The sequence below is a fragment of the Paroedura picta genome, chromosome 4 (assembly GCF_049243985.1).
Source record: "Paroedura picta isolate Pp20150507F chromosome 4, Ppicta_v3.0, whole genome shotgun sequence".
NCBI lineage: Eukaryota > Metazoa > Chordata > Lepidosauria > Squamata > Gekkonidae > Paroedura > Paroedura picta.
Window position 1 is genome coordinate 140,329,418 of NC_135372.1, and position 26,263 is coordinate 140,355,680.

Below are 26,263 nucleotides of genomic sequence, written 5' to 3' on the forward strand. Positions count from 1 at the left end.
TCGAAAAATTCGGGCTGAATCTGAAATGGTCCATTTTATTTTATTTGTTTTTTGCTCATGCCTACAGCTGCCATCAGACGAGAAACAATGCGGGAGGTCTGAAGTTTATTGCTAGATCTCGACAGGATTGTATTACAAGTTCTGTGCTGGTTACTCAGTTTATTGTTCAAGTAAAGAAAATAAATGTTTTATGGTCTGTAAGTGTCTGCAGTTTCTTTTCTCCAAAGATCTGCTCCACAGAACTCACAAGAAAAGGTTACATGAGCATGAGAAAAGTTAAAAGTATTTGTCTCTCTACCATTGATTTATTTCCTGAACATCCCCAAAGGTACTTTCTTGTGAGAAAGGGAAGAGCCTAGCAATCAGAGACATGGGTGTGTGTGAGGGTGGCTGTGTCTCTATATTACCTGGAAGTGACATCTGGTAGCTCTAGGGATCACTGAAAACTCTATGGTATCGGATAGATGCTCTGGTGATCCCTAGAGCTACCTAACATCAGTTCTGGGTTTTCCCTGAACGTGTTCCTCCCACTGCTGCTCAGACTGTTGGCGGGAAACAGGATTGCCAGTTCTGGGTTGGGGAATACCTGGAGTTTTTGTGGGTAGAAAAGGGTTGCCAAACTCCAGGTGAGGCCTGGAGATCTCCCACTATTACAATTCACCTCCAGACAATAGAGATCAGTTCCTCTGGAGAAAATGGCTGCTTTGGGGGGTGGAGTCTATGGTATTATGCCCAGATGAAGTCCCTCCTCTCCCCTAACCAAGCCTTCCTCATGCTCCATCCCCCAAAGTCTCCAGGTGTTTCTCTAGCCAGAGCTGGGCATCCTAGGGTGTAGCGTAGGGAGGGTGGACTTTAGGGAGGGGACAATGTTATAGATTTCACCTCCCAAAGCAGCTACTTTCTCCAGGGGAACTAATCTCTGTTGACTGGAGACCAGCCTTAATTCCCAGAGATTTTCAGTCTTTTTCTGGAGGCTGACAACCCTAGGTGACTAATACCGCTGCCCTTCATGCCAATAAAGTACTCTGACCCTGACCTTAGATTAGAAATTAACTAATTAATTGTTATTTCAGATTTATATGCCGCTTCTCCCAGCAAGGCAGCTTGGGGCTGATAGCAACAAAATAACATTTAAATCAGCAGTAATGCCATTAATATTAATTAAAACCCATTGAAACGATTCAAACCATTCCTTAAAAATTCAGTATCAAGGATAAAGCAGTATCAAGCCTTCGCCAATGATTTCCTTCATCTCCAAGAGGAAGTCTGTTGCAGGAGGGGGACATCTCAAGTTGTTATTACTTATTGGCCCCAACTAAATTCCTGGTGGAAGAGCTCTTACTTGAAGGCCCTTCGAAATTGAGTTAACTCTTGTAGGGCCCCGCAGCTCTTCTGGGAGTTTATTCCATCGGGTGGAGGCCAGGACAAGAGGTCCTGGCCCTGATTAAGGCAAAACATACTTCTCAAGGGCCAGGGATCACCAGCCTATTCATATCAGCGGAGTGCAATGCCCCATGTTAATGGGAGATCATGGGAAAAGATCATGGTGGGAGAAGACACTTGTTCTTCTAGAGGACTTCCCAGATGCACTTGTCAGTCCAGGAAGTAGGCTTGCCATATCCTCTCTGGTCCCTGATGTGGGATACAAGTTAGGGTGGCCAATTTTAGGTTGGAAATTGCCTAGAGATTAGGATGTGGAGCCTAAGGAGGGCAGGGACCTCAGTAGGGTACTATGCCAAATTGCCCACCCACCAAAGCATCCCTCTGCTCCAGGGGAGCTGATCCCAGTAATCTGGAGATGACCTGTAATTCCAGGAGACCCCCTAGGTTCCACCTGGAGGCTGGCCTCCTTACTAGGAAGCTCGGCCACTGGGTCTGAGCCAGCAGATCAATGGCTGTTCAGCAGCAGCAATCACAAGAAGCAAAACACAAGGCTAGGACATTCCAAAGCACCATCCACAACCCGCTCCAACTTACATTTAAAGGCTTTAGGTGAGGTTTCGCTAGTCTGAATCTTTGGGGCAAGCATGCGTTTGCCAAAAACCTGAGCATCAAAACTTGCATAATCGAAGGTGACCTTGGAGTACTTCTCCAGCTCCTTGGCCAGGTTGGCCCTTGGCGTGGTGGGAACCATATTCGGCCTGTAGCTCCCGTACTGAGGCACCTCCAGTTGCTTCACAAAGCACATAGGCCTGAGGAGGAAGAAAGGAAAAATAAATCAGCAACATTTCCCTAAAACGTTTCCCTTCTAGATCGGTTGGAACCCTGGGAGAGCTCCAGGTCTTACTTGGAGGTTGGCAATTCTACTTGAATTGTCCTCCTCATTTAGACATGCCACCCAGCTCCTTCTCCTTGGGCTGCCAAGACTCCTGGTTTAGTGGGAATTCTTCTACCAACAGCCTACTTCTCCCTAGGGCTGACAACCTCTAACCTAATACAGTCAGTCTCCAGATGACCAAGATCTCCTGGAGAAAATGGCTGCTTTGGAGATGGACTGTGTGGCCAGCGCTATAGCTCTAAAACAATGGGGAGAGCGGTATATAAATATAATAAATAAATAAATCCTGTGCTATAGCTGCATGAGATGCGTTGACTCTATTGACTCAAGGGTGCTGCTGCAGCATTGAAGTGCTGTATTGAGATCGGTTTGATCTATCCTATTTCCAATAGCCACTTCTGGCTGTGAAAGTAGGATGATGAAGAAATTGGACAGGAGGAGAGTTGATTCATTTGTTCTCTGGTGCTGGAGAAGGCTTCTGTGGATTCCATGGACAGTAAATGTCACAAAGAAGGAAATACTAGAATGCATAAATGCTAGATAGTCATCTGATCTGACAGAAATACTGATGTTCTGAACTTAGGCAGATTGTAAGTGGGTGGATAGGCAGTGATGTGCCAGTGTTTGTCTCTTGTGGCCCTTCCTTGCATACCCAGGGAATTGCTGATTACCATTGTGGGATGTTAGGTTAATTTCCTCCAGGCCAGGATGGATTCTGCAAATTTTTGGTAATGGTGTGGAATAATTTGGAAATGAAATTGGGGTCACTGTGGGTAGGCAAATAGTTGTGAGTTCCTGCATTGTGCAGGGGATTGGACTAGATGACCCTGGAGGTACCTTCCAACTCTATGATCCTATGGTTCTAGATATACTCAGAATGGACCCTGATCTGAACATTATTCAACTAAAAGAAGTGATGCAAGATCAAAAAACTTGGCGACTATTAGCCCACAGGATTTCCAAGAGTCGAACATGACTGTATAGCGAACTTCATCATCAGTTTAGCGCTATGGTGCTCAACTTAGAATATCCCTCCCTTCTAAGAAACCTCTGAAGAAGATGAAAAAAGAGCAGGGGAAAAAGGGGCACTGGTTGAAATGGATCATTATCGGCAAGACATTTGGTGTACGAAATCCCTGACCATGTATCGCTTTACTCGAAATCGGGACAACAAATAGCATCTAGTTTAGAACAGCAATGCGGAAATCTTCTATGCTATTATACCCTGCTGAGGCTACTTCCTGCAACAAGCCCCGCCCACCTCAAGCTCCACCCCAAAAATCTCCAGGTACTTCCCAACACAGAGTTCACAGTCTGACTTTCCCCACCCATTGCCTTTTAGTGGGCCAGAAAATGAGGGGTGGAGAATGGAGGAAGGTATTACCATAGCTAGGATGATGTCATTTCTGGCATGACCTGGAACTGTCTTCATTACACAAGAGCAAACCAGCAAAAAAGTGGCTGGATCTACTGGGGTTCCTAGTCTGGCAAGTAAGCTCCATGACCCATCTGAAGGTCATGACCCCTCCACTGAACTACACTACAGAACCTCTGGGTTGGTAAATAAATAGGGGTGGAGTCTCAGGACAGTGGGGTTTTAGGAGGGGAGGGACGCCATTGGTATGCAATCCCATGCAATCCCCCCTCTGAAGCAGCAGTTCCTTCTTTCCCAAGGAACTGATCTATATTTCCTGGGGATGAATCGTAATTCCAGGAGATCCCTAGGCCCCACCTGGAGCCTGGCAATCCTACTCCAAATCCATTGGAGGTGGTTTTCTATTCTGGGAGACCAAGTCCACAGACAGCTAATACACTGGGGCGGGGGGGGGGGTTTGTGAACGGAGAGGCACCCCATTGAACCATCTGATCCTTAGCAAGTTGGCTGAAGAGGCCAAGTTCCAACCCAGAGCGCTGCACAGCCAGAGACACCGACGAACATAAAGGACGTGTTAACATATTACAGGAAGAGAAGAATCGGTCGGCTGCCTTCCCGTCCCTCCCCCCGGCCCATAATGTTAATATAATGGCTGTAATTCACTGGCTGTTTGCGTGGCAGCGTAATCAGTACGGGGAGCCGCCGACTGCGCTGTTAAATCTGCCTTTGGCCTCTTGGCTCAGCGTTAATTGGCGCTACAAAAGCCAGCCGCCGTCCTGCGTGACCCGCCTGAGAGCATCAATTAAATTTCAACCACCGGGAAAGACATTTGACAGGAAAGGGAAGCATCAGCATGGACGAGAGACGCCGGAATGGTCAGCTGCCATAACTAAATGCTCTTCTCGCGGAGATGGGAAGATTGTTATGGGGCGGGAGGAGGAGAGGATGGGGCCAGGGAGGGAGCTATGTCAGGGGCAGGAGGAGGAGAAGATGGGGCCAGGGAGGGAACTATGTCAGGGGCAGGAGGAGGAGAGGATGGGGCGAGGGAGAGAACTACGTCACGAGCGGGAGGAGGAGAGGATGGGACGAGGGAAGGAACTATGTCAGGGGTGGGAGGAGGAGAGGATGGGGCCAGGGAGGGAACTAAGTCAGGGGCAGGAGGAGGAGAGGATGGGGCGAGGGAGAGAACTACTTTATGAGGGGGAGGAGGAGAGGATGGGGTGAGGGAGGGAACTATGTCAGGGGCAGGAGGAGGAGAGGATGGGGCCAGGGAGGGAACTATGTCAGGGGCAGGAGGAGGAGAGGATGGGGCCAGGGAGGGAACTATGTCAGGGGCAGGAGGAGGAGAGGATGGGGCCAGGGAGGGAACTATGTCAGGGGTGGGAGGAGGAGAGGATGGGGCCAGGGAGGGAACTAAGTCAGGGGCAGGAGGAGGAGAGGATGGGGCGAGGGAGAGAACTACTTTATGAGGGGGAGGAGGAGAGGATGGGGTGAGGGAGGGAACTATGTCAGGGGCAGGAGGAGGAGAGGATGGGGCCAGGGAGGGAACTATGTCAGGGGCAGGAGGAGGAGAGGATGGGGCCAGGGAGGGAACTATGTCAGGGGCAGGAGGAGGAGAGGATGGGGCCAGGGAGGGAACTATGTCAGAAGTGGGAGGAGGAGAGGATGGGGCCAGGGAGGGAACTATGTCAGGGGCAGGAGGAGGAGAGGATGGGGCCAGGGAGGGAACTATGTCAGGGGCAGGAGGAGGAGAGGATGGGGCCAGGGAGGGAACCATGTCAGGGGCAGGAGGAGGAGACAATGGGGCCAGGGAGGGATCCATGTCAGGGGCAGGAGGAGGAGAGGATGGGGCCAGGGAGGGAACTATGTCATCAAGCTGTGTTCCATCAGATCCCAGGCAAACCCGATCCCGTCAGATCTTGGAAACTGAGCAGGGCCAGCCCTGGCTAGTATTTGGATGGGAGACCTCCGAGGATTTGGGTGGCAGTTCCTCCAAGGAACACTAGGGGGCATGATGCAGAGGCAGGCAAGGGCAAACCACCTCTGAAAGTCCCTGCTTAGTATTTGGATGGGAGACCTCCAAGGATGTGGGTGGTAGTTCTTTCAAGGACCACTAGTGATCTTGACATGGAGGCAGGCCATGGAAAACTACCTACGAACATCCCTGCTTAGTATTTGGATGGGAGACCTCCTAGGATTTAAGTGGTAGTTCCTCCAAGGAAATCCAAGGTAGTTGCCTCCAAGGGCTAACCACCCTGGTCTGTTTAGCCTGGAGAGGAGGCAACTGAGAGGGGATCTGATAACCATCTTTCAGTATTTAAAAGGGGGCAATATAGAGGATGGAACAGAGTTGTTCTCTCTTGCCCCGGAGGGATGGACCAGAACCAGTGGGATGAAATTAATGCAAAAGAAATTCCGTCTCAACATCCGGAAGAAGTTCCTGACAGTCAGAGCGGTTCCTCAGTGGAACAGGCTTCCTCAGGAGGTGGTGGGTTCTCCATCTTTGGAGGTTTTTAAACAGAGGCTAGGTAGCCATCTGATGGAGAGGCTGATTCTGTGAAGGCAAAGGGGTGGCAGGTGACAGTGGATGAGCGATTGGGATGTGAGTGTCCTGCAAAATGCAGGGGGTTGGACTAGATGACTCATGAGATCCCTTCCAACTCTATTATTCTATGATTCTATGATTCTACCTCCAAATGTCCCTTGCTTGGCTGCTGGTCAATGCTCGCATCTCCTGGCTACATGACATACTCACAAAATGATCAGTCATTCCATCAGTCCCATTACCTGAGTATCCGATCAGAATTTGAGCTATTCTTTGATGGGTCACCGGTCGGCGGTGGCTGCTTCTCATGAGATTTGGCTAGTTTCTCAGCAGCGGCGATGGGGCACCCTGATAAACTGTTGGGAGGGGAGCGGCAACAAATCAAGTAAGAGGAGAAGAACCAAAGGACAGAAAAATTAGCACAAAGGTAATGAATACTGATATAACGTTTTTGAGTGTTGACAGTCCTGTACATACAGTATTGTACATACTACATCCCTGCAGTGTTATTAGTATTGTACTTGTGATCCAGGCTAGTCTGATCTTGTCAGGTCTGGAAGCTAAACAGGGTCAGCCCTGATTGGTTCTTGGGAGAGAGAGAGAGCCCAGATACTATGGAAGAAGAAGAGGAGTTGGTTCTTATATGCCTCTTTTCTCTACCTGAAGGAGGCTCAAAGCAGATTACAATCGCCTTCCCTTTCCTCTCCCCACAACAGACTCAGATTGTGCTTTCCCCCCACATGCAGCCAGCTGGGTGACCTAGGGCTCGCCACGGCACTGATAAAACTGTTTTGACCGAGCTGTAATATCAGGGCTCTCTCAGCCTCACTTCCCTCACAGGGTGTCTGTTGTGGGGAGAGGAAAGGGAAGGTGACTGTAAGCCGCTTTGAGCCTCCTTCGGGTAGAGAAAAACGGCATATAAGAACCAACTCTTTTTCTTCAATAATATCAGGGCTCTCTCAGCCTCACCTCCCTCACAGGGTGTCTGTTGTGGAAAGAAGAAAGGGAAGGAAATGTAAGCCGCTTTGAGACTCCTTTGGGTAGAGAAAAGCAGCACAACCAATCAAATCTCCTACAGCCAATTGGAAGCCTTGAGGGCAAAAGCCCCCCCTGGTCCCATCAATTTTCTAGAACGAGTTGGCAGGTGCCAAGTCCAGAGATCACATGGTGTCCTTTTGGGAAACCCTTCCACAGCTGTCAAGAAATCCCAGGGTTTCACAAACCCCTGGTTGAGAAACCTTGATCTGTAGGGTATACTCATCTAGTTATTGGGCTATCCCTTTGTCATATAAATCAATACCAACTTGCTTAAATGTGCTAGACCAGCGGTAGTCAACCTGTGGTCCTCCAGATGTTCATGGACTACAATTCCCATGAGCCCCTGCCAGCACACGCTGGCAGGGGCTCATGGGAATTGTTGTCCATGAACATCTGGAGGACCACAGGTTGACTACCCCTTTGCTAGATGACCACCTTCACAAAAGAACCTTTCTTTTAGCACGGTTAGATCTCTTCCCTTTGAACTCATCAATTTTTCCAAATTCCATTTAACGAAAGAGTTTGTTTGCATGCGAGCAATCCTGGATATTCTGTTTGCCTTAAGTTTTTGATGTATCAACATTCCCGAGGCGATTACATGAAATACAATTGCATGGAAGAGAAGCAGTGGGTTAAAAGGATGTTGAGTGAGAAAGAACCATCAACTAATTTTGGGATAGCCAAAATTGGGTTGGCCATTTTAAGAATAAACCTCCCATGGATGGAGTGTGTTGGTCTCAAAGAAGGTGCCATAACTCTTAGCCTAGATGCCCTGGTCTGAATTTCACTCATTATATTGAAGTCTGATTCAGACAAATCCATTTTCTATGCCAATAAAGGTTTTCTGAATCTGAATTGGGTTCTTTTTGTTGGGTATGCTGGATCTAGGTTCTTAACATGATCCCAACTTGATGCTGGGTCATAAGCCCAGAGCCAATACAGATGCACTTGCCAGGGGCCAGTGTGGTTAAGAATGATAATCTCTAATCGGAAGAACTGGGTTGGATTCCCCAGTCTTCGTCCACAACCTTGGGCCAGTCCCACTTCTTTCAGGGCTCTCTCAGCCCTATCTGAGAGGGTCTGTCATGGGGAGAGGAAGGGAAGGCGATTTTAAGCTGCTTCAAGGCACACGAGGCCTACTGGGTGCCCTTGGGCCAGTCCCAGTTCTCTCAGATCTCTCTCAGCCCCACCTACCTCACAGGGGATTTGTTGTGGGGAGATGCAATTGGAAGCCGCTTTGAGACTCCTTCGGGAGGTAAAAAGCTGAGTACAAAACACCAGCTCTTCTCCTTGTCAGGGCCATGTTCCCTGTCTCGCCCATGTTCAAGCTGCACCCTGCAAAAAGACTTGCATTATGCCTGCATAGTGAGCTGCACGGGTGCTGACCTTGAGAAAGCCAACATAACTGCAGATCAGCTGTGGCAGGGAACTTAATTTTCTCTTTCCTCGACTTGCCAGCTAGCGTTTAAAGCCAAATTGGTCTTCTCAATTAACTGAGCAAATCTATCTGATTTTTCTTCCGGCTCCGAGTCTGAGTCTATGAGGAAGGCCAGATCAATTTCTTTGCATGGTTTCGACACAAACAATGAATAAGAAATTAAGCCGATCTGCTAACCTTGTGCCTGACAAAGTATTAGCAAGGTTTATAGCTCTGCCTACTAAGATCTAGTAAATTTACATTGAAATCTAACTCTGTGAGCCACAGTACCCATTTTTTCCAGGTTATTATAATCAACATTATTTTTTTATCATGTAAAGTTGCTGCTTATGAAATATGAGAACATAGGGCCAGACCTAGATGGCTTTCAGCCTCCCAGAAACATACTGAACAGAATGTTAAATCACTACTTTTTAGGGAGTGTTGCATTATACTTCAAAAACCGGCGTGGGAAGTCAGAATTGTTGGTAGATAAGGCTTTCACTTGGACCGTTTCCCACTAGCATGACAAATCCCTCCCCCCTTTTGCCACTTCTAGTCAAGAAGCTCTCCCCCCCACCCCCATGCTGGAACAAATAGCCAGCATTTATCCATTTAGTATCTTTTAAGGCCGAGGAATTGGCTGTGCTAGGCCTTCCAGACCTTTGCACCGTGAGGATCGCAGACAAGTTTACTTTCATTTTCAAATCAAGTCTGTTTCCACATGAGGAATCTGTCCCTGGACAACCTCTGGTTGCTGGTGGGTTTTAGAGCCCCCTCCACATGATGTCGCCTGCATCCCCAGACTGTCCACGGGCTGGCTTGCGTTTTGCCCAGATTTAACTCCAGATGAGGGAAATCACAAAAAGTTGATTTGCCACTTTTAATCTCGCATCCCATTGGTGAGCAACCAGTGAGCAAACATTAAGCAACCGCAGGGTGGTAAAGCAGCTGACATGCTGTTGGAAGTTCTGACCATGAGGCTGGGAGTTCAATCCCAGCAGCCGGCTCAAGGTTGACTCAGCCTTCCATCCTTCCGAGGTCGGTAAAATGAGTACCCAGCTTGCTGGGGGGTAAACGGTAATGACTGGGGAAGGCACTGGCAAACCACCCTGTACTGAGTCTGCCAAGAAAACGCTAGAGGGCGTCACCCCAAGGGTCAGACATGACTCGGTGCTTGCACAGGGGATACCTTTACCTTTTTATGGAGGGGGAAAGGCATGTATGGAGGGGCAAACCCGTATTAAGGGAGAAAGGTACGATAGTCTTTGTAGTGTTGTCCTGCTCTTGCACTCACACTCCTCTCTCCATTTCGTGCTCGGAGTAACTTTTTTTAAAATGGTGCAGTCTGTGTTGTAGCATGACAGCAAAGTTATGTTGTCAAGGGTAAAATAGAATCTTCTGCAAAGTATTCAAGGTCTTTTTGGGATCGGGCAGGCAAAACAGTCTAGTTTGTGTTTTCTGGAGGTGGGAAATGAGCTGGGAAAGAAAGGGGGGGGTGAAGGTGATCAAGCATCCTTCTTCCAAGCATACAGAGGTCTGAGCATTTTGTTTTTAAGCCAACCACGTACACAAAATGTCATTTTGGGCTTCAGTTAACATGTCCATTTACAACATCTCACATCTCAGGCAGGCAGAATCAGTCATGTTTGTGTTTTCTTTTGGGGCTTCAGTTACCATGTTCAGCATCTCATTAATCCACCCAGACATAAATAAAGTCCAAAAGAACACAAATCCCCCTTTTGCTGTATCGTTCTGGTGTTTCTCCATAGCTATGCAGCAGTGTTTTTTTTAATTAAAATGCACCTATGCTGTGGCATTACTACAAAGCAATGCAGAAGTGCCTTAAAAAAATAAATTAAGTTTGGGGCTCGGGGGGGGGGGGGTCGAAGAAAGTTTCAGTCCATGAGAGAACTGCTGTGCTGTGATTGGTGGCTTACTGTGACTGACAAGGCAAGGAGCGGGGAGAAGGGGAGAAATTCAGCTTGTTTTCCCTTGCAGCCTTGTCAGGAGGCAAAAAGCTGTAATGGAGCAGAGGGAAAATGCGGGAGGGGTCTCCTGTGAGGAGGGCTGCAAACATGAAGATTACCATCCCGCATTTGCAAGCAGGAGGCAGCTCACATTTTATCCCTCCATGTGGAAACGGTCCAGGTTTTCCCGTGGTTCAAAAGTAGCTTCTCTAAATGCGACAGCTGATTGTGACTGCCCATTCTGCTTCCCTTTTCCTCCTGAAACCACTTAGAATCATAGAATCATGGAGTTGGAAGGGATCTCCAGGGTCATTTAGTCCAACCCCCTGCACAATGCAGGAACTCACAACTACCTCCCCATCCACGGTGACCCCAATTTCATGCCCAAGTGATCCCTCCTCAACAAGTGAAAAAGAGAGAGGGAGGGAGGGACCATTTCCGCATTAAGAGACATACCTTGTTTTAGCCTCGTGAGGTGACTCTATCCTTTCCACATTTCGGCTTTCCTCTCCGCATTTCCCAAGCTAAAATTCATGATATGCTCTTTGCCCTGAGTCTGACGGAGGCAGCCTCCCTTCATGTTTTGCTCCCTTCCCCTTTCCCCAAAAATCTGTTTTTCAAAATGGTGCCTAATTGCACCTTTGTTTTCGTAGCACCCCTCAATCCTACCATTGTATGTCCTTGATCACCTCCCCCCCTTCCATCCAAAGTGTCCCAAATATAATCTTAAAAAAAAACAACAACAACAACCCTGGGCTTAAAAATAATTTAGGAACTTTTTCCAAAAAGGATAATCGAGTTACAATGCTGTTTCTAAGTTATTAGAAAAGCAGTCTTGCAGTCTTACACAGTAGCATTATAATGTTATAACATTATAACCCAGTTTTTTTTAAAATTACATTCAGGGCACTTTGGGGAGGAAAGAGGGGAGGCAATCAAGGTCACAGACTTTTTGGAATGGAGGGAGGGAAGGAGGGAGGAGAGAGGGAGAATGGCATCCAGGAAAGGGGTGTTCCCAAACAACTCAAAATGGCCAGTATGCGGAGGGCATGGACGACACCCAATTGCGTGCATTTCTGCATTGGACAGCCCGAATTAGACCCCCTTAGACCTCTGCTTTAAAAAATGAAAACCAGTTTTCTGGAGATTCCTTTGCAGCAGGGCAATTCAGGTCTGTGCCCGAAAAGGCGAATCTCAGTACAGAAACGGACGAAAAACTCGACTCTTTAAAAATGCATATATGAATGATATCCCTAGTGTGGAATAGTCAGGGAGAGAGAGAAAGTTCTTGGTACCTTAGATGAATTAGAATTTTATATTCTGCCCCGTGACCTCTTACTCTGCTCTTTAGCTACTCAGCTCTGTCCCTTGGGTACACATGGGCTTCCCATCTTGGGTTAGGGTTAGGTGGGCCCTGAGCCAGATTCCACCCTTTGTCAGATTTGTACCTCCCAAAGCTCGCAACCTGACAGCTTCCTTCTGTGTTTATTTTCTTGAAACAAAGAAAAGCATCAAATATGATGGTGATGCACCTGAAAATGCCAGCTGGATAAAAAAAAAAATTGAGGGCTGAAGCAGCTATAAAACTTGTAAAGGTAAACTTTTTGTTAGACAGGTGGTGTGGATATCTGTCCCTATGGATCAATTTACTTGGGACAGGGATGACGGAAAGAGTCGGGAAAAGGGTCCTGCCCTCTGTTTGCCCCAGTCTTGCTCCCTGTCCATCCTGGTCCTGTCCTCAGAGGAGGGAGAGAGACCGGCCAACTGCACTGTGCGAATGTGGTCGACCCAGTCCCTTGCTGTAGATCACAAGCACACCTGGGCCTCACTGAGTTCCTCACTGAGCTGTGCAAATGAAGCTGGAGAGGATACCTCTTTTCTAGGGTTGCCAGACCCATCCCAGGTGGAGACAGGGGTCCCCTGCTGACTGGCCCCACCTCCTGACTGATGATCAGTTGGCTGGGGGGGGGACTTACCTTGAAAAAGAGGGAGATCAATCTGCCATGCAGTGTCATGTCTACGTCACTGCCCATGTGACCCAGAAGTGACATCATCACACCTGGGATGTTAGGGCAATGCTCTGGTGTTTGGGCAAAAAACTCTATGGTGGAAGCCACATCGACCATAGAGTTTTTGCCCAAATACCAGAGCATCGCCCCAATGTCCTAGATGAGATGATGTCACTTCTGGGTCATGTGGACACAAAGTTGTACATTGGAAAGTCCTCCCTGCTGCTCTTATAAGTCCCTCTCTCTCCTGCTTGCCAGGTGGTACCCGAAACCCCAGCTCCATTGTGTCTTGTCCCTTTGGCCTGAACCTCACTTGGAGTCAGGGTAGCCTAGGAGGATGCCCTTACCAACTAAACAAGAAATAATATCCATTGCATCTTGGGCTACAGCTTGGACCCATCTGGGATCCAGTAGACCATCTAATGCAAAGGCTCATGGGTAAGAGACAGGAGTCTTTTGGTTCACACGCAAGGGCTCATGGCTCTTGCCACGTGCAAGCTTTAGACATGGAGGTAATAAGTAATAATTTAAAACTAGGTACCCTTAAAGGAGCCTCTTGTGGCGCAGAGTGGTAAGGCAGCAGACATGCAGTCTGAAAGCTCTGCCCATGAGGCTGGGAGTTCGATCCAAGCAGCTGGCTCAAGGTTGACTCAGCCTTCCATCCTTCCGAGGTCGGTAAAATGAGTACCCAGCTTGCTGGGGGGTAAACGGTAATGACTGGGGAAGGCACTGGCAAACCACCCCATATTGAGTCTGCCATGAAAACGCTAGAGGGCGTCACCCCAAGGGTCAGACATGACTCGGTGCTTGCACAGGGGGTACCTTTACCTTTACCTCTACCCTTAAAGATTCCAGGTATTAACAAGTAAGCCCAAGAACTCAGTCAGTCTTCCTGCCCTGAACAGATGTGACACTGGTCCGCCCACCCAAGGTTGAGTCCCTGCGACATAGGAATAGGATGAAAACATCACATACCTTCGATGTGTATTGCGGTTGCTGTTCACGTGGCCCTGTCCGGTACATCCAGGTGTTGGGCATTTTAATACATTCTCGTGCATGGCCAAGACTTTAGAACAAGGAGAAGAATAGGGAGGAGGATAGTGAGATTAACAAAAATAAATAAATAAATAAATTACTTGGTTCAAAGAACCATTGTATGGGAACAGACAAGTTGGGGGAGACAGGCCTGTGCGAGACATGAAAATGAGACAGTAGCAAGTCACCCAGTGACCTGGCTCCAATAAGTATTTCCTGAAAGGCCAAAACAGTCCTGAAAAGGGTCCTGCTTCCTCCACCTGCCTTTCCTGGCAGAAACCAGGGCTTCAACTGGCAATACTGTTGTAGTTGCCTAGCAACAGCCACAGAGAGCATTTATTTCTTAAAGCTACAAGTGCTGCTTTTATTATTTGGGTTTTTAAAAACTACCCAGTGTATTTTTCCATTTCCATTTTTTCCCTGCAATCCAGGAACTTTTTCCATTTTTTCCCTGCAATCCAGGAACTTTTCTCAGGATCAAAGAAAGATCTGTCTAGTCTGCTCATGGCTCTAATCTCCAGTTTTATTTATCCACAGACCTGGCTCATCCTCGTCGCTCTCCTCTGCACTCTCTCCATTTTGTCCTTACCCTTTTTGAAGGGAGGCCTCCAGAACTGCACCCAGGACTCCAGGTGGGGACTGACCGATACGGTATACAGTAGGACTACAACATCTTGTGATTTCAGTGTGATGCCTCTGTTGATATGGCCCAAGACTCCATGCTACTTCTTCCCCACCACATCACACTGTCTGCTCATATTTCACAGAATCACAGAATCGCAGAATCACAGAATCATAGAGTTGGAAGGGGCCAGACAGGCCATCTAGTCCAACCCACTGCTCAATGCAGGATCAGCCCAAAGCATCCTAAAGCATCCAAGAAAAGTGTGTATTCAACCTTTGCTTGAAGACTGGCAGTGAGGGGGAGCTCACCACCTCCTTAGGCAGCCTATTCCACTGCTGAACTGACTGTGAATTTTTTTTTCCAGATATCCAGCCTACAGTCCACGAGTACCTGAAGGTCTCGTTCACCTACATGGCTACCCAGATGTGTATCTCTACGATTCCAGGGTGGAAAAAGTCACCTTGCTGAAGCCCATTGACTGGAGAGAGCAGTATTTGATCAGGGGCCCTTGATCAGCTCAGAAAACACCTTATGCCACTGAGACACAGCCCTGTTTGGCACTTTTGATACCTGAAGCTCAGCAAATCTGGAGAAATACATAAACCACTCCAAGCCCTTTTGCAGGAAGAGGGTGATACAGAAGTTAATTAAAAAGAATGTATTTTTCTGCTCTGCTCTCGTATTACCATCCTCGTGCCTATCTCTTTCAGGTACTTTAAAGTGATTGGAATTTTATTTGCTTTTATCCATAGTCTCTGATTTTATTTTCCTTTTTTTTATTTAAAAAAAGAGAAAAAGATATTAATCTTCAGGATTACTCCCTCCTGCAGTGATGACCTTATAAGCACAGGAAATAATTTGTTTTCCAGTCCTTTGGAAATACTCGGATTGCTTTTTTTCTTTTTTTCATTTTAATTTTTTAAAAATTCATGCATGCAAGAAAGTAACTGATGTTCCCTTGGCTCGTTTCCCCCCTCCAGGTCTGTAACCTTTGAAATGACCGATAAGGTGGTTTTTCTCTTCCCTGATTATCACATGCAGAAAGAACGCGTTTTGTGTTTTAATTATAAGAGCCACCGTTGTACTGAAAGTGGCAAAAATAACAAACGTCCATCCATCGGGAGGGAAGAATGGGAGATCTTTCATGTCATTCTTATAGGTAATATTCTGTTTTAAGTGCCCATAAAAGGAGGAAGAATCGGACACAGATAAATTGCACTCCTTCATGGGGTTGCTGCAGCCTCCCCTGCCTCCCAAGCCTTAGACCCCAAAAAAACATCTCTCAATCTCATTTCAATGAGATAATTCGTATTAGAAAAAAATAATAATTTCACGGGAATCATTAAGCGATGCATTCATCACCGGCACAGTTGAACAACTGGCAAGTTAATATAGAAGCCGTTTCTTTTGTGCCTTCTGCAAATAAAAATTAACCTCGGGACCACAGTCTGGCAAAAGCGGATCATTCTGAAGCTCCACAGATTAGAAGGGGAGACGGTAAGGACCAAACAAGATGTTAGAGGATGAAAAAAACAGAGAGAGAGAGACGTAGAACTGGAAGTGACCTCAAAGGTCATCTAGTCCAGTACCCTGCTCAATGCAGGATCAACCTAAAGCATCCAGGATATGGATCTGTCCAGCCGCTGATTGAAGACAGCCAGTGAGGGGGAGCTCCCCACCTCCTTAGGCAGCCCATTCCACTGCTGAACTAGAGTCAGAGAATCCTAGAGTGGGAAGGGGCCATGCAGGCCATCTAGTCCCACCCCCTGCTCAATGCAGGATCAGTTTAAAGCATCCAGGAGAAGGATCTGTCCTGCCGCTGCCTGAAGACGGCCAGTGAGGGGGAGCTCCCCACCTCCTTAGGCAGCCCATTCCACTGCTGAGCTAGACTCAAAGAATCCTGGAGTGGGAAGAGACCATCCAGGCCATCTAGTCCCATCCCCTGTTCAACGCATGATCAGCTCAAAGCAGCCTAAAGCATCCAAGAAAAGTGTGTATCCAACTTTTGCTTGAAGACTGCCAGTGAGGGGGAGCTCCTGACCTCCTTGGGCAGCCCATTCCACTGCTGAACTACTCTGACTATGAATTATTTCCCATTGATATCTAGCCAGCATTGTTCTACACATACTTTAAACTCTTCCCTCCGGGTCATATCTTTTGATGCCAACAGGCACCGCTCCCTAACCTCCTCTAAGTGGCAACCTTTCAAATACTTAAAGAGGGCTATCATGTCCCCTCCCCACCTCCTCTTCTCCAGGCTGAACATTCCCAGGTCCCTCAGCCTTTCCTGCTAGGGCTTGGTTCCCAAGCCCTGAAGCATCCTGATCGCTCTCCTCTGCCCCCTCTCCATTTTGTCCCCATTTTGTTTCTCAGGAGGAGGTTCATAAGCAGGGCGGCACATGGACACACCAGGAATGGGAAGCTGCCTTACACAAAAGCAGAGCTTTGGTCCAGCATGGTCGGTATTGTTTACTCAGATTGGCAGCTCCTCTCCAGCATCTGAAGTGGAGGTCACAGAATCATAGAATTGGATGGGACCTCCAAGTCATCTAGTCCAACCTCCTGAAGAAGGCAGGGAATTCACAACTTCCTGCTCACCCACAGTGACCCCAATTCTATGCCTCCCGCCTCAAACCAGAATCCCTGGCCAGCCTGGCCTGGAAAAAATTCGCTTCCCGATCTCAGAGCAGTGATTGGCATTTCCCTGGGCATGCAAGAAAGGGCCACAAGAGCCAAGCTGACACTCCCTTCTGCCCACCCACTCACCATCTGCCCAAGTTCGCAGAATGAGCATTTCTGTCAGATGGCTATCTTAGCTTCTGTTTACAAGCTTCCAAAGGAGAATGCAGCACCTCCCAGCCTGTTCCACCGAGGAACCACTCTTTCAAAAACATCTTCCGGATGTTTAGTTGAAAGTTCTTTGGAATTAATTTCTCATCACCTTCACCCGATCTTACAAGCTGGGGATTGAACCTGGGACCTTTGGCATGCAAAGCTCCTGTACAGAGGAGAGCGATGAGGATGATCTGGGGCCAAGGGACCAAGCCCTATGAAGATAGGTTGAGGGACTTGGGAATGTTCAGCCTGGAGAAAAGGAGGTTGAGAGGGGACATGATAGCCCTCTTTAAGTATTTGAAAGGTTGTCACTTGGAGGAGGGCAGGATGCTGTTTCTGTTGGCTGCAGAGGAGAGGACAAGCAGTAATGGGTTTAAACTTCAAGTACAACGATATAGGCTAGATATCAGGAAAAAGTTTTTCACAGTCAGAGTAGTTCAGCAGTGGAATAGGCTGCCTAAGGAGGTGGTGAGCTCCCCCTCACTGGCAGTCTTCAAGCAAAGGTTGGATACACACTTTTCTTGGATGCTTTAGGATGCTTAGGGCTGATCCTACGTTGAGCAGGGGGTTGGACTAGATGGCCTGTATGGCCCCTTCCAACTCTGTGATTCTATGATTCTACCACTGAGCCACACAGAGAGACACGCATGCTGCCACAAGCTTCTTGGAGGAAAGGGGGAGATAAAAATGCATTCGGCAGATAGATCGGCATAGATCTGGCTTTCAGGCAAAGGCACTTCTCGCCATTCTGGGGACCTAGTTAACTAGCGAAGCAAAAAACTGAGCCTGGCAAGGGCTTTCCTTCTCTCCATTGACACACTGTACTTGAAGCCCGAAACCCTGAGCCTTCCCTGCCTCTGACCAGGTTACCAAGGGCCAAACTTGGTAACACATTGAGTGAGGGTGAGTCAGGATCCAAGCTGGGAGTGAACCAGGCTGGGCCTGCCTTGCTTTCACGGCAGTCTTAAAGCAACGGATGGGAAAGGCTTTTAAAAAACCTGCAGGGGTCTGATTCAGATTGGGATCATGGCCCAGGTGGTGGAGGTTTCCTGAGCTGAAATGGAGACGGGCAGGTGTTACATCCCCCTCCCTTTTTTTTAAGCTGCACAGAGACAAAATAGGACGCAGGGATCTCGAAAGTGAGTGGAGTACCACCCCCCAGTCCTTCTCAGCTCAGGAAAATATCATAGGGGGAGGTAAGACCCCCCCCCCCCGGACAGCAGCCTTTCTCAACTTTTATCAGGGGTAGTCAAACTGGGGCCCTCCAGATGTCCATGGACTACAATTCCCATGAGCCCCTGCCAGCAAATGCTGGCAGGGGCTCATGGGAATTGTAGTCCATGGACATCTGGAGGGCCCCAGTTTGACTACCCCTGTTTAAAATCATTGAGAACCTCCTGAAACATTCTTCAAATTTTGAGTAACTCCAGAAGTGGCTCAATCATGCAGAATAGGGTTGGGAAGCAGAGCTGTGGACACGCCCACTAGGGGCCCCTCCCTTTCCCACCCCTCCAGGCCCATCAATGGCCATTTTGGGAGGGGTAGAGGGGTCGACGTGACCATATATGGTCACATCACCCGATAAATGTTTAACAGATTAAAAAATATATAGTAAAAGGAATTAACTCCCATCCCTTTGTGAAACCCTTCCAGGGTCATCAAGAAACCCCAGGGTTTCACGAAATCATGGTTAAGGCGGATCTATAGTCTGGATTGTGCCCCTGCTGGTTTTTAAAATGCCCAAGTCAACAACCACAACCAAGAATTGTGTAGAACCAAGTCCAGCAGCATCTTAAGAGGACAACAAGATTATGGGGACATAAAAGCTCAAGAGAGTCAAACCTTCCTTTGTCAGGTATGGAGGTAACTAACAAAGGGTCTTTTAACTCTCAAAAGTTTATACTCCTAAAAACCTGTTGATCTCTTAAGTTGCTGCTGGACTCAAATAGTGCAGTTCTTTGGAGAACTAGCACAGCATCCCTCTAAATAAAAATAAAAATTATATATAGTGTAACTTGACTCCAAATCATCCATTTATACAGAAGGCGGTAGCCTGAGCAGTGGTTGTAGGACCAGTTGCTTTGTGTTGACGTATCTATGGGACACTCACTCTCCGGAGGGATCCTGTCTTTGTGGGGGCAGCCGGACAGGCTACGGTGGTGAGGATACAGCCCTGTGACGTGACCAGTGCCATCACAGCCGGGGGTGGGGCATTTGATCTCACGTTTCTCGGGTCTGGAAGGATCTGCAAAACAAACAACGAAAAAGGAGACATGTCTTCTGGAAAACCTCCCCGAGAACCATCACCCTTCTTTTTACTTCCTTGGGGAATTCCTTGCACACGCTGTGTGTTGCTGAAATGCAATCCCTGGGTTACTCCACCCCAATGCAGCATACCTTGCTTTGCTTGAACACGTCCAGTAGCCATTCCAGGCTGTTTGCTGTTCTTTCTCCCTCTAGGACAGCTTTTCTCAACTTTTTTTACCATTGAGAAACCCCTGAAAAGTTCTTCAGACTCCGAGAAACCCCAGAAATAGCATGATCATGCAGAATATAGTTGGGAAGCAGAGCTGTGGACACGCCCACCTGGGGCCCCTCCCCTTCCAACCCCCTCCAGGCCCCTCATTGGCCATTTTTTTTGGGGGGGGCAGTTTAACATGACTAAATATGGTGATATTGCCTTATCCCCCCCCCCCCGCCACAGGGCCTTGCTCTCTGCAGGTACTAATTTGTTGGTGGTTCCATGTGAGGTGGACCTGGCATTGACCAGGGCTGGGGCCTTTTTGGTCCCGGCCCCGACCTGGTGGAATGAGCTCCCGGAACTCTGGGATTCTATGAGTCTAGTTCAGCAGTGGAAGGGGCTTCCTCAGGAGGTGGGGAGCTCCCCCCACTGGCTGTCTTCAAGCAGCGGCTGGACAGATCCTTCTCCTGGATGCTTGAGGCTGATCCTGCATTGAGCAGGAGGTGGGACTAGATAGCCTGTGAGGCCCCTTCCCACTCTAGGATTCCATGAGTCTAGTTCAGCAGCGGGATGGGCTGCCTAAGGAGGTGGGGAGCTCCCCTTTCACTGGTGGTCTTCAAGCAGTGGCTGGACAGATCCTTCTCCTGGATGCTTTTGACCAATCCTGCACTGATCAGGGGGTTAGACCAGATGGCCTCTATGGTCACTTCCAACTCTAGGATTCTATAAACTATCCTATAGTATGGCACCTTAAGGGGAATAACAAACAGCAGGATTAGTATGGGAAGCAAAGCATGGCTCCCCAGGTGTGCATCAAACCTGAACGTTGGCTAATCTGCTTCTGGATATGGAGGCTCCCCTCTTTAGCTATCATGGCTGATAGCCATTCCGGTACATCTAGCTTCCATTAATGTCTTAATTCTTTCCCACTGCCCTGATTATTGATGCTAATGCACCAGCACAAGTGGCCATTCGGTGGCTACGAATTCTATCGGCTCATCAGTTGGGAATTCTATCGGCTCATTAGCTGCTTCCCTTAGTTTGTCTATTGCCCAGCTATTTTCCTGTAATTTTCCTGTAATGGTCCCACTGGAAACTGGAGAAAAAGAACAGCGAGCAAACAAACACATCCCTCTGTCTGCTTATTCCCCATTACTCTTGTGTCAAGGTGGTGGAGGAAGGGGCGATCCAAGTTCTAAGAGTCCTGCACTTGCATCCGTGGTGCTCAAAGGGTCACAAGCAGAGCCCTGTTGTTGCAAAATGACGACCTGTGGTCATGTGCAGTTGCGGAGTACAATCCCGGTCACCCCACTTTAGTTGGATGCAGTGGTGGCCCAAGAGGGTGTTAGCCCCATGTTACTAGGCCAGTGGTTCTCAACCTTCCTAATGCTACGACCCTTTAATACAGTTCCTCCTGTTGTGGTGACCCCCAACTATAAAATTATGCTTCTTTCACAGAAATTAACCCGAAGCTGACCAATGGCGTGAAGATCCATTGTTCAGGATTGTATATATTTTTTTCCCCCCAGGGTTTCTCAGTTCAGTTCTGCCTCTTGTCCCACCATGCCGATCTTGCTCTTTTCCGCTGCTCCAGACAGACAAATGCTCTATCTCGATCTACCCCACATGGCTGTTGTGTGGCTGGTGCCCCTCCCTCCTGGCCAAGCTGCTTGCCCTGCCACGACCCTTGTGAAAGGGTTGTTCGACCCCCAAATGGGACCTGACCCCCAGGTTGAGAACCACTCTCCTAGGGGGAAAAGAAGCATGGCCCAGAGGTGGGGTCACCCAGTATGGTTTTCAAGGCTAGAGAGGAACAGAGGGGGGGGGAGGTTGCCATTGCTACCTCTACATAGCAACCCTGGATTTCATCCCATCCAAGTTCTCACCAGGGCCAAACTTGCTTCACTTACAAAATCTGATGAGAACGGGCTAGCCTGGGCCATCTTGGTTAAGGCAGAACTGGACCCATAATCCCTGCAATGATCCTACAAAATTCAAGGGCTTCAGTAGTGGTGAGAAGTGTTGTCAAGTCACAGCTGACTTATGGTGACCCCATAAGGTTTTCAAGGCAGGTGGCTTGCTCTTGCCTGCCACTGTATGGCAACTCTGGACTTCCAACATGGTCTTCATCCAAGTTAGGGATTCTCTGTCAGGTGTCTGTGGATTCCCAGGGTTCTACAGGAGCTCTGGAGGGGGTTTGCAGCCTTTCCCCTCCTGCCTTTATGGATTCAACCACAAGATATAGAATTGGCGACTTCCATTGCTCCCCGTCTCCCCTTCCTGAGCATGAGTGATTTCTCTCACCTGGGAGGGGCGGAGCCTGTATGCCTACTTCCACCTTCAACCTCCTCGTGTCTTTCCCACCTTCTTCTCAAGCCTGCCTGTTAACATGGGGTGGTGATGTCACTTCTGGTGACATGTCACTTTTTTGGGGGGGGGCATGGCCTGCTGAGATCACTTCCGGGGCTCCTTGGAGCTTGAATAATTATTTCACAAGCTCTTCCACAATCAAAGAGCTGAGAAAGGCTGATCCAAGTGCTGGCCAACTCCGACCCGGCTTAACTTCCAAGAACTGATGCGATAGCATCATCCAGGTCAGGGATGGCTAAAAGGCAATTTGCCCTTATCCCACATGTTATGGTTCTTAGAGGTCCACTGGACCCATCCAGGCTCATAAGAACATACAACAGCTTCAGTGGAAAGCATTGATCAAGAGGGAAACCCAGAACCTCAACAGATCAGGAGACCATCCCCAAGAACCATTGGCAGAGGGACAGAGAAGAGTGGGCGCTCACCTTTGCTGTAGTAGCTCTTCCGGATGGAGTCCAGGGCTTTGCCTTGCTTCTCCTCCATCTGAAAATGTTTGACGTGTTCCCCCGTCAGCTGGCCAGATTCCCGGACGACCTTCACTTGTTCCGCTTTCAGGGCAATGGCCTGTTCCAAGAGGCCCAGGTTCCCTCGGGTCATCATGTCATACATCTCCGACTCGTCCGTCACAGTGGATTTCTGGGAGTGGGAGTCGTCATCCTTGTCATCGTCAGACCTCACTTCCACAATGACCGAATACTCGGGTTTGGGACTGACCATCCGGCCTTCACAGTGGGTTTTGGGGGAGTCCTGAGATGCATGACGAGCTTCTTCACAGATCACTTCGGACATCCTTTCATCGTCCTCCTCTTCCTCTTCCTCGTCGTCCTCCTCTTCCTCCTCCTCCTCCTCTTCTTCCTCCTCCTCCTCCTCCTCCTCTTCATGATCCTCCTCCTCGTCCTCCTTCCCCAGTTTGCAGGATTCTTCGCCACTCACCTCATCGTCCCGATGTTCCAGGCACAGATCGCTGCTTCGTTCGCTGGTGACCTCGATGACCTCCTCCGCATCCTCCGTCTGGATGATAATCTCCTTCTCGCATTCCTCCTCCACTGCCTCCTCCTCCTCCTCCTCCTCCTCCTCCTCTTCCTCTTCCTCTGCTGTGCCTTCGTGTGCTAAATGCACGACATTCTCGCCAGCTTGGGAGTCTTGCCCTTCGCTTTCAGGCCCGCGGTCCACCAGAGATCCTTCTGCTATTTGGCCTAGGTTTAAAAGAGAGTTGGCAATTATTTCTTGATAGCTGTTGTAGCTGGCCTTCAGCAGGCCGGGGGAAACAGAGCCCATACTTTGCCCCGGATGTGGAGTTTGAGGGTCCTGGCCTGTAAAGGGGGAAGAGAGAGGAAGAGAGAAAAGGGAGGGGAAGGGAACATGATGTAAGCTTGCAAACAGCTGATTCGGAGAGGTTGGATGGAAATCTGAGTGTTGACGATGACCTCATGGCTTAACAGGGTCGGTCTGTCTAACATGACATCACCCAATGACACACCAGACTGGGAAAACTTTATGCTGTTTATTTAGCTGCAGCAAAGCAAAGAGCAGACACAGGGGGACCAGGTGTCTAAAGCTCCTGGGTGAAGAACAATCAAGGTACATAAGGTTATATAACTTCACTTATGGCAGCATTTCTCCACTTTTTCACCATTGAGAAACCACTGAAACATTCTTCAGGCTTTGAGAAACCCCAGAAGAGGCTCCATCGTGCAGAATATGGTTGGGAAGCAGAGCTGTGGACATGCCCACACATGGCTTCTTCCCTTCCCACCCCCTCCAGGCCCACCATTGGCCATTTTGGGAGGAGGGGGCAGGCCAATGTGACCATATATGGTCATAACACTCAATAAATGTTTAATCAATTAAAAAATATTAAAAGTTAATTATCTTCCACCCATTTGGGAAACTCTTTCAGGACCATCATGAAACCCCAGGGTTTCACGAAACCCTGGTTGAGAAAGCCTACCTTAGGTACAAGCTGCGTGATGTGGACCAATGCCATGGCTCCCCACTCCTCATTCCATCTCCAGCGCCACCCCCCAAAGTCTCCTGGCCAGGCTTGGAAAGTTTTATTGTGGCAAGAGGTCCCAGGGCCAACACTCAACCCCAAGTCTACGCTTGGCAGAACATTCCCAGACCGATGGCCTTAGCCCATATCAGGCTCTGGTCTCTCTGGAAGGCTGCATTATGACGACCCTTAATTTTCAATCTAAACAATTTAGAACTAATTCAGTTCCACCTTAATTCTAATTTTCTTAATACACATACACACACACACACACACACACACACACACACACACAGAGAGAGAGAGAGAGAGAGAGAGAGAGAGAGAGAGAGAGAGAGAGAGAGAGAGAGAGAGAGAGAGAGAGAGAGAGAGAGATCAGAACTCGATCTCCACCAAGGAACTGAAGCCAATCTCCAATATCTAGATGATCTAATTGATTAAAAGGCAGTCATTATTTCCACTCCATTGTTGATGTTCCCCTCCAGGTGGGGCCAAATTTATGGTGTTGAGCGACGGCAGGTAAACAGGCCATTCCCCTGCCTTAAACTGTTCCCTCTGATGAGATGAACAGTTGGCGGCAGACATTTATTTCCCCTAAGATGCTGCCAGAAGTCATCGGCTCGACATTTGCTTTGCGCCTCCCTAGACCAATATTTCTCTCCAGAAAACATCTTGCAGGAGATTGATGCTAGTCAAGGCAGAAATCATTACCTGCAGCTGCAGAGGCATGGTGATATTCATTCATTCATTCATTCATTCATTCATTCATTCATTCATTCATTCATTCATTCATTCATCCATCCATCCATCCATCCATCCATCCATCCATCCATCCATCCATCCATCCATTCATTCATTCAGTTTTGAAATTGTGAAGGGCATAAGAAGTTAAACGGTGCTTCAGAGACAGCTCCTTATATTTTAGAATTCATACTTATAAATCATTTCTTGTTAGATTTTAGATTTATGAAATTCTAAATTTAGCCTTCAGGGAAAATATGAAAAATATGAAAAGAAAAATATGAAAAGAAACAGAAATAAAAACTAAAAAAACCTTCTGCCAGCGGAGGGCTGCCGCAGCTCCCCTCCGGCTCCGCCACGTCGGCCTCCTCTTCCTCCAAGGTGCACTCCGAATCGTCGCTCCCCGAATCGTCTTTCGCCTCGGCCTCTTCGCTCCCATCGCTGTCCACACTGTAGCCTTCATCCAAGGCGAGTTTCAGGGGGTGGGACTTCCTCTTGGAAGCCAGGTTTTCGGCCTCCGCATCTTGAAGCTTCCTCTTCTTGGCCAGCGGGCAACTTTGCAAACTAGAGGGCAGAGGACAGAGAAAGAGAAGAAAGGCTTTGGGTCAGAAGAAGAGAAGAAGAAGAGTTGGTTCTTATATGCCGCTTTTCTCTACCCGAAGGAGGCTCAAAGCGGCTTACAGTCGCCTTCCCATTCCTCTCCCCACAACAGACACCCTGTGAGGGAGGGGAGGCTGAGAGAGCCCTGATATCACTGCCCGGTCAGAATACCTTTATCAGGGCTGTGGTGAGCCCAAGGTCACCCAGCTGGCTGCATGTGGGGGAGTGCAGAATTGAACCTGGCATACCAGATTAGAAGTCTGCACTCCTAACCACTGCACCAAACTGGCTCTCACCTGGTGTTCTCATCCTGGCAGGGCTCTCCCACTATCTAGATGCACTTAACCCTCCCACTCCCCTCCCCAACTGTATGTATGTATGTATGTGTGTGTGAGTGTGTGTACGTATGTATGACAACGGATCCCCAGCCAGTTGAAATCAGTTCTCCTGGAGGAAAGGGCTGCTTTGGAGAATGGGATTGTAAATTGTAAACAATTAGAATAAGGATTTTCATACAGATATATGAATACCAAAAGAAATGCCTAGGCAACTAACGGCTTGAGGTATAATAATTTGTACAAATGATATCATAATTCATAGGATCATAGAATCATAGAGTTGGAAGGGACCTCCTGGGTCATCTAGTCCAACTCCTGCACTATGCAGGACACTCACATCCCTATCGCTCATCCACTGTCACCTGCCAACCCCTTGAACCTTCAAAGACTCAGCCTCTCCGTCAGATAGCTCTCCAGCCTCTGTTTAGAAATCTCCAAAGATGGAGAACCCACCACCTCCCGAGGAAGCCTGTTCCACTGAGGAACCGCTCTGACTGTCAGGAACCTCTTCCGGATGTTTAGACAGGATTTCTTTTGCATCAATTTCATCCCATTGGTTCTGGTCCGTCCGGTTTCATACCCTTCAAAAAGAGCTTTCCTAAGTACATGAAAAGTTTCATTCGCAGCTTAGTC

General features: G+C 48.3%; 1 protein-coding gene across 12 annotated transcripts in view; it reads right to left on the reverse strand.

Annotated features, from left to right (window-relative positions):
- Window positions 1-26,263, reverse strand: part of MYT1 (myelin transcription factor 1) — a 183,901-nt gene that overhangs the window by 60,338 nt on the left and 97,300 nt on the right. For 8 of the 12 annotated variants that reach the window (XM_077335858.1, XM_077335866.1, XM_077335856.1 and 5 more), the window contains 6 exons: window positions 25,006-25,256; window positions 22,384-23,271; window positions 19,238-19,372; window positions 13,608-13,698; window positions 6,441-6,554; window positions 1,978-2,192 (listed from right to left, as the gene is read on the reverse strand). In XM_077335858.1, the coding sequence (XP_077191973.1) occupies window positions 1,978-2,192; window positions 6,441-6,554; window positions 13,608-13,698; window positions 19,238-19,372; window positions 22,384-23,271; window positions 25,006-25,256 (1,694 nt within the window). The remainder of the gene's footprint in view (window positions 1-1,977; window positions 2,193-6,440; window positions 6,555-13,607; window positions 13,699-19,237; window positions 19,373-22,383; window positions 23,272-25,005; window positions 25,257-26,263) is intronic. The other 4 variants (XM_077335867.1, XM_077335860.1, XM_077335859.1 and 1 more) reach the window with 3 other exon arrangements.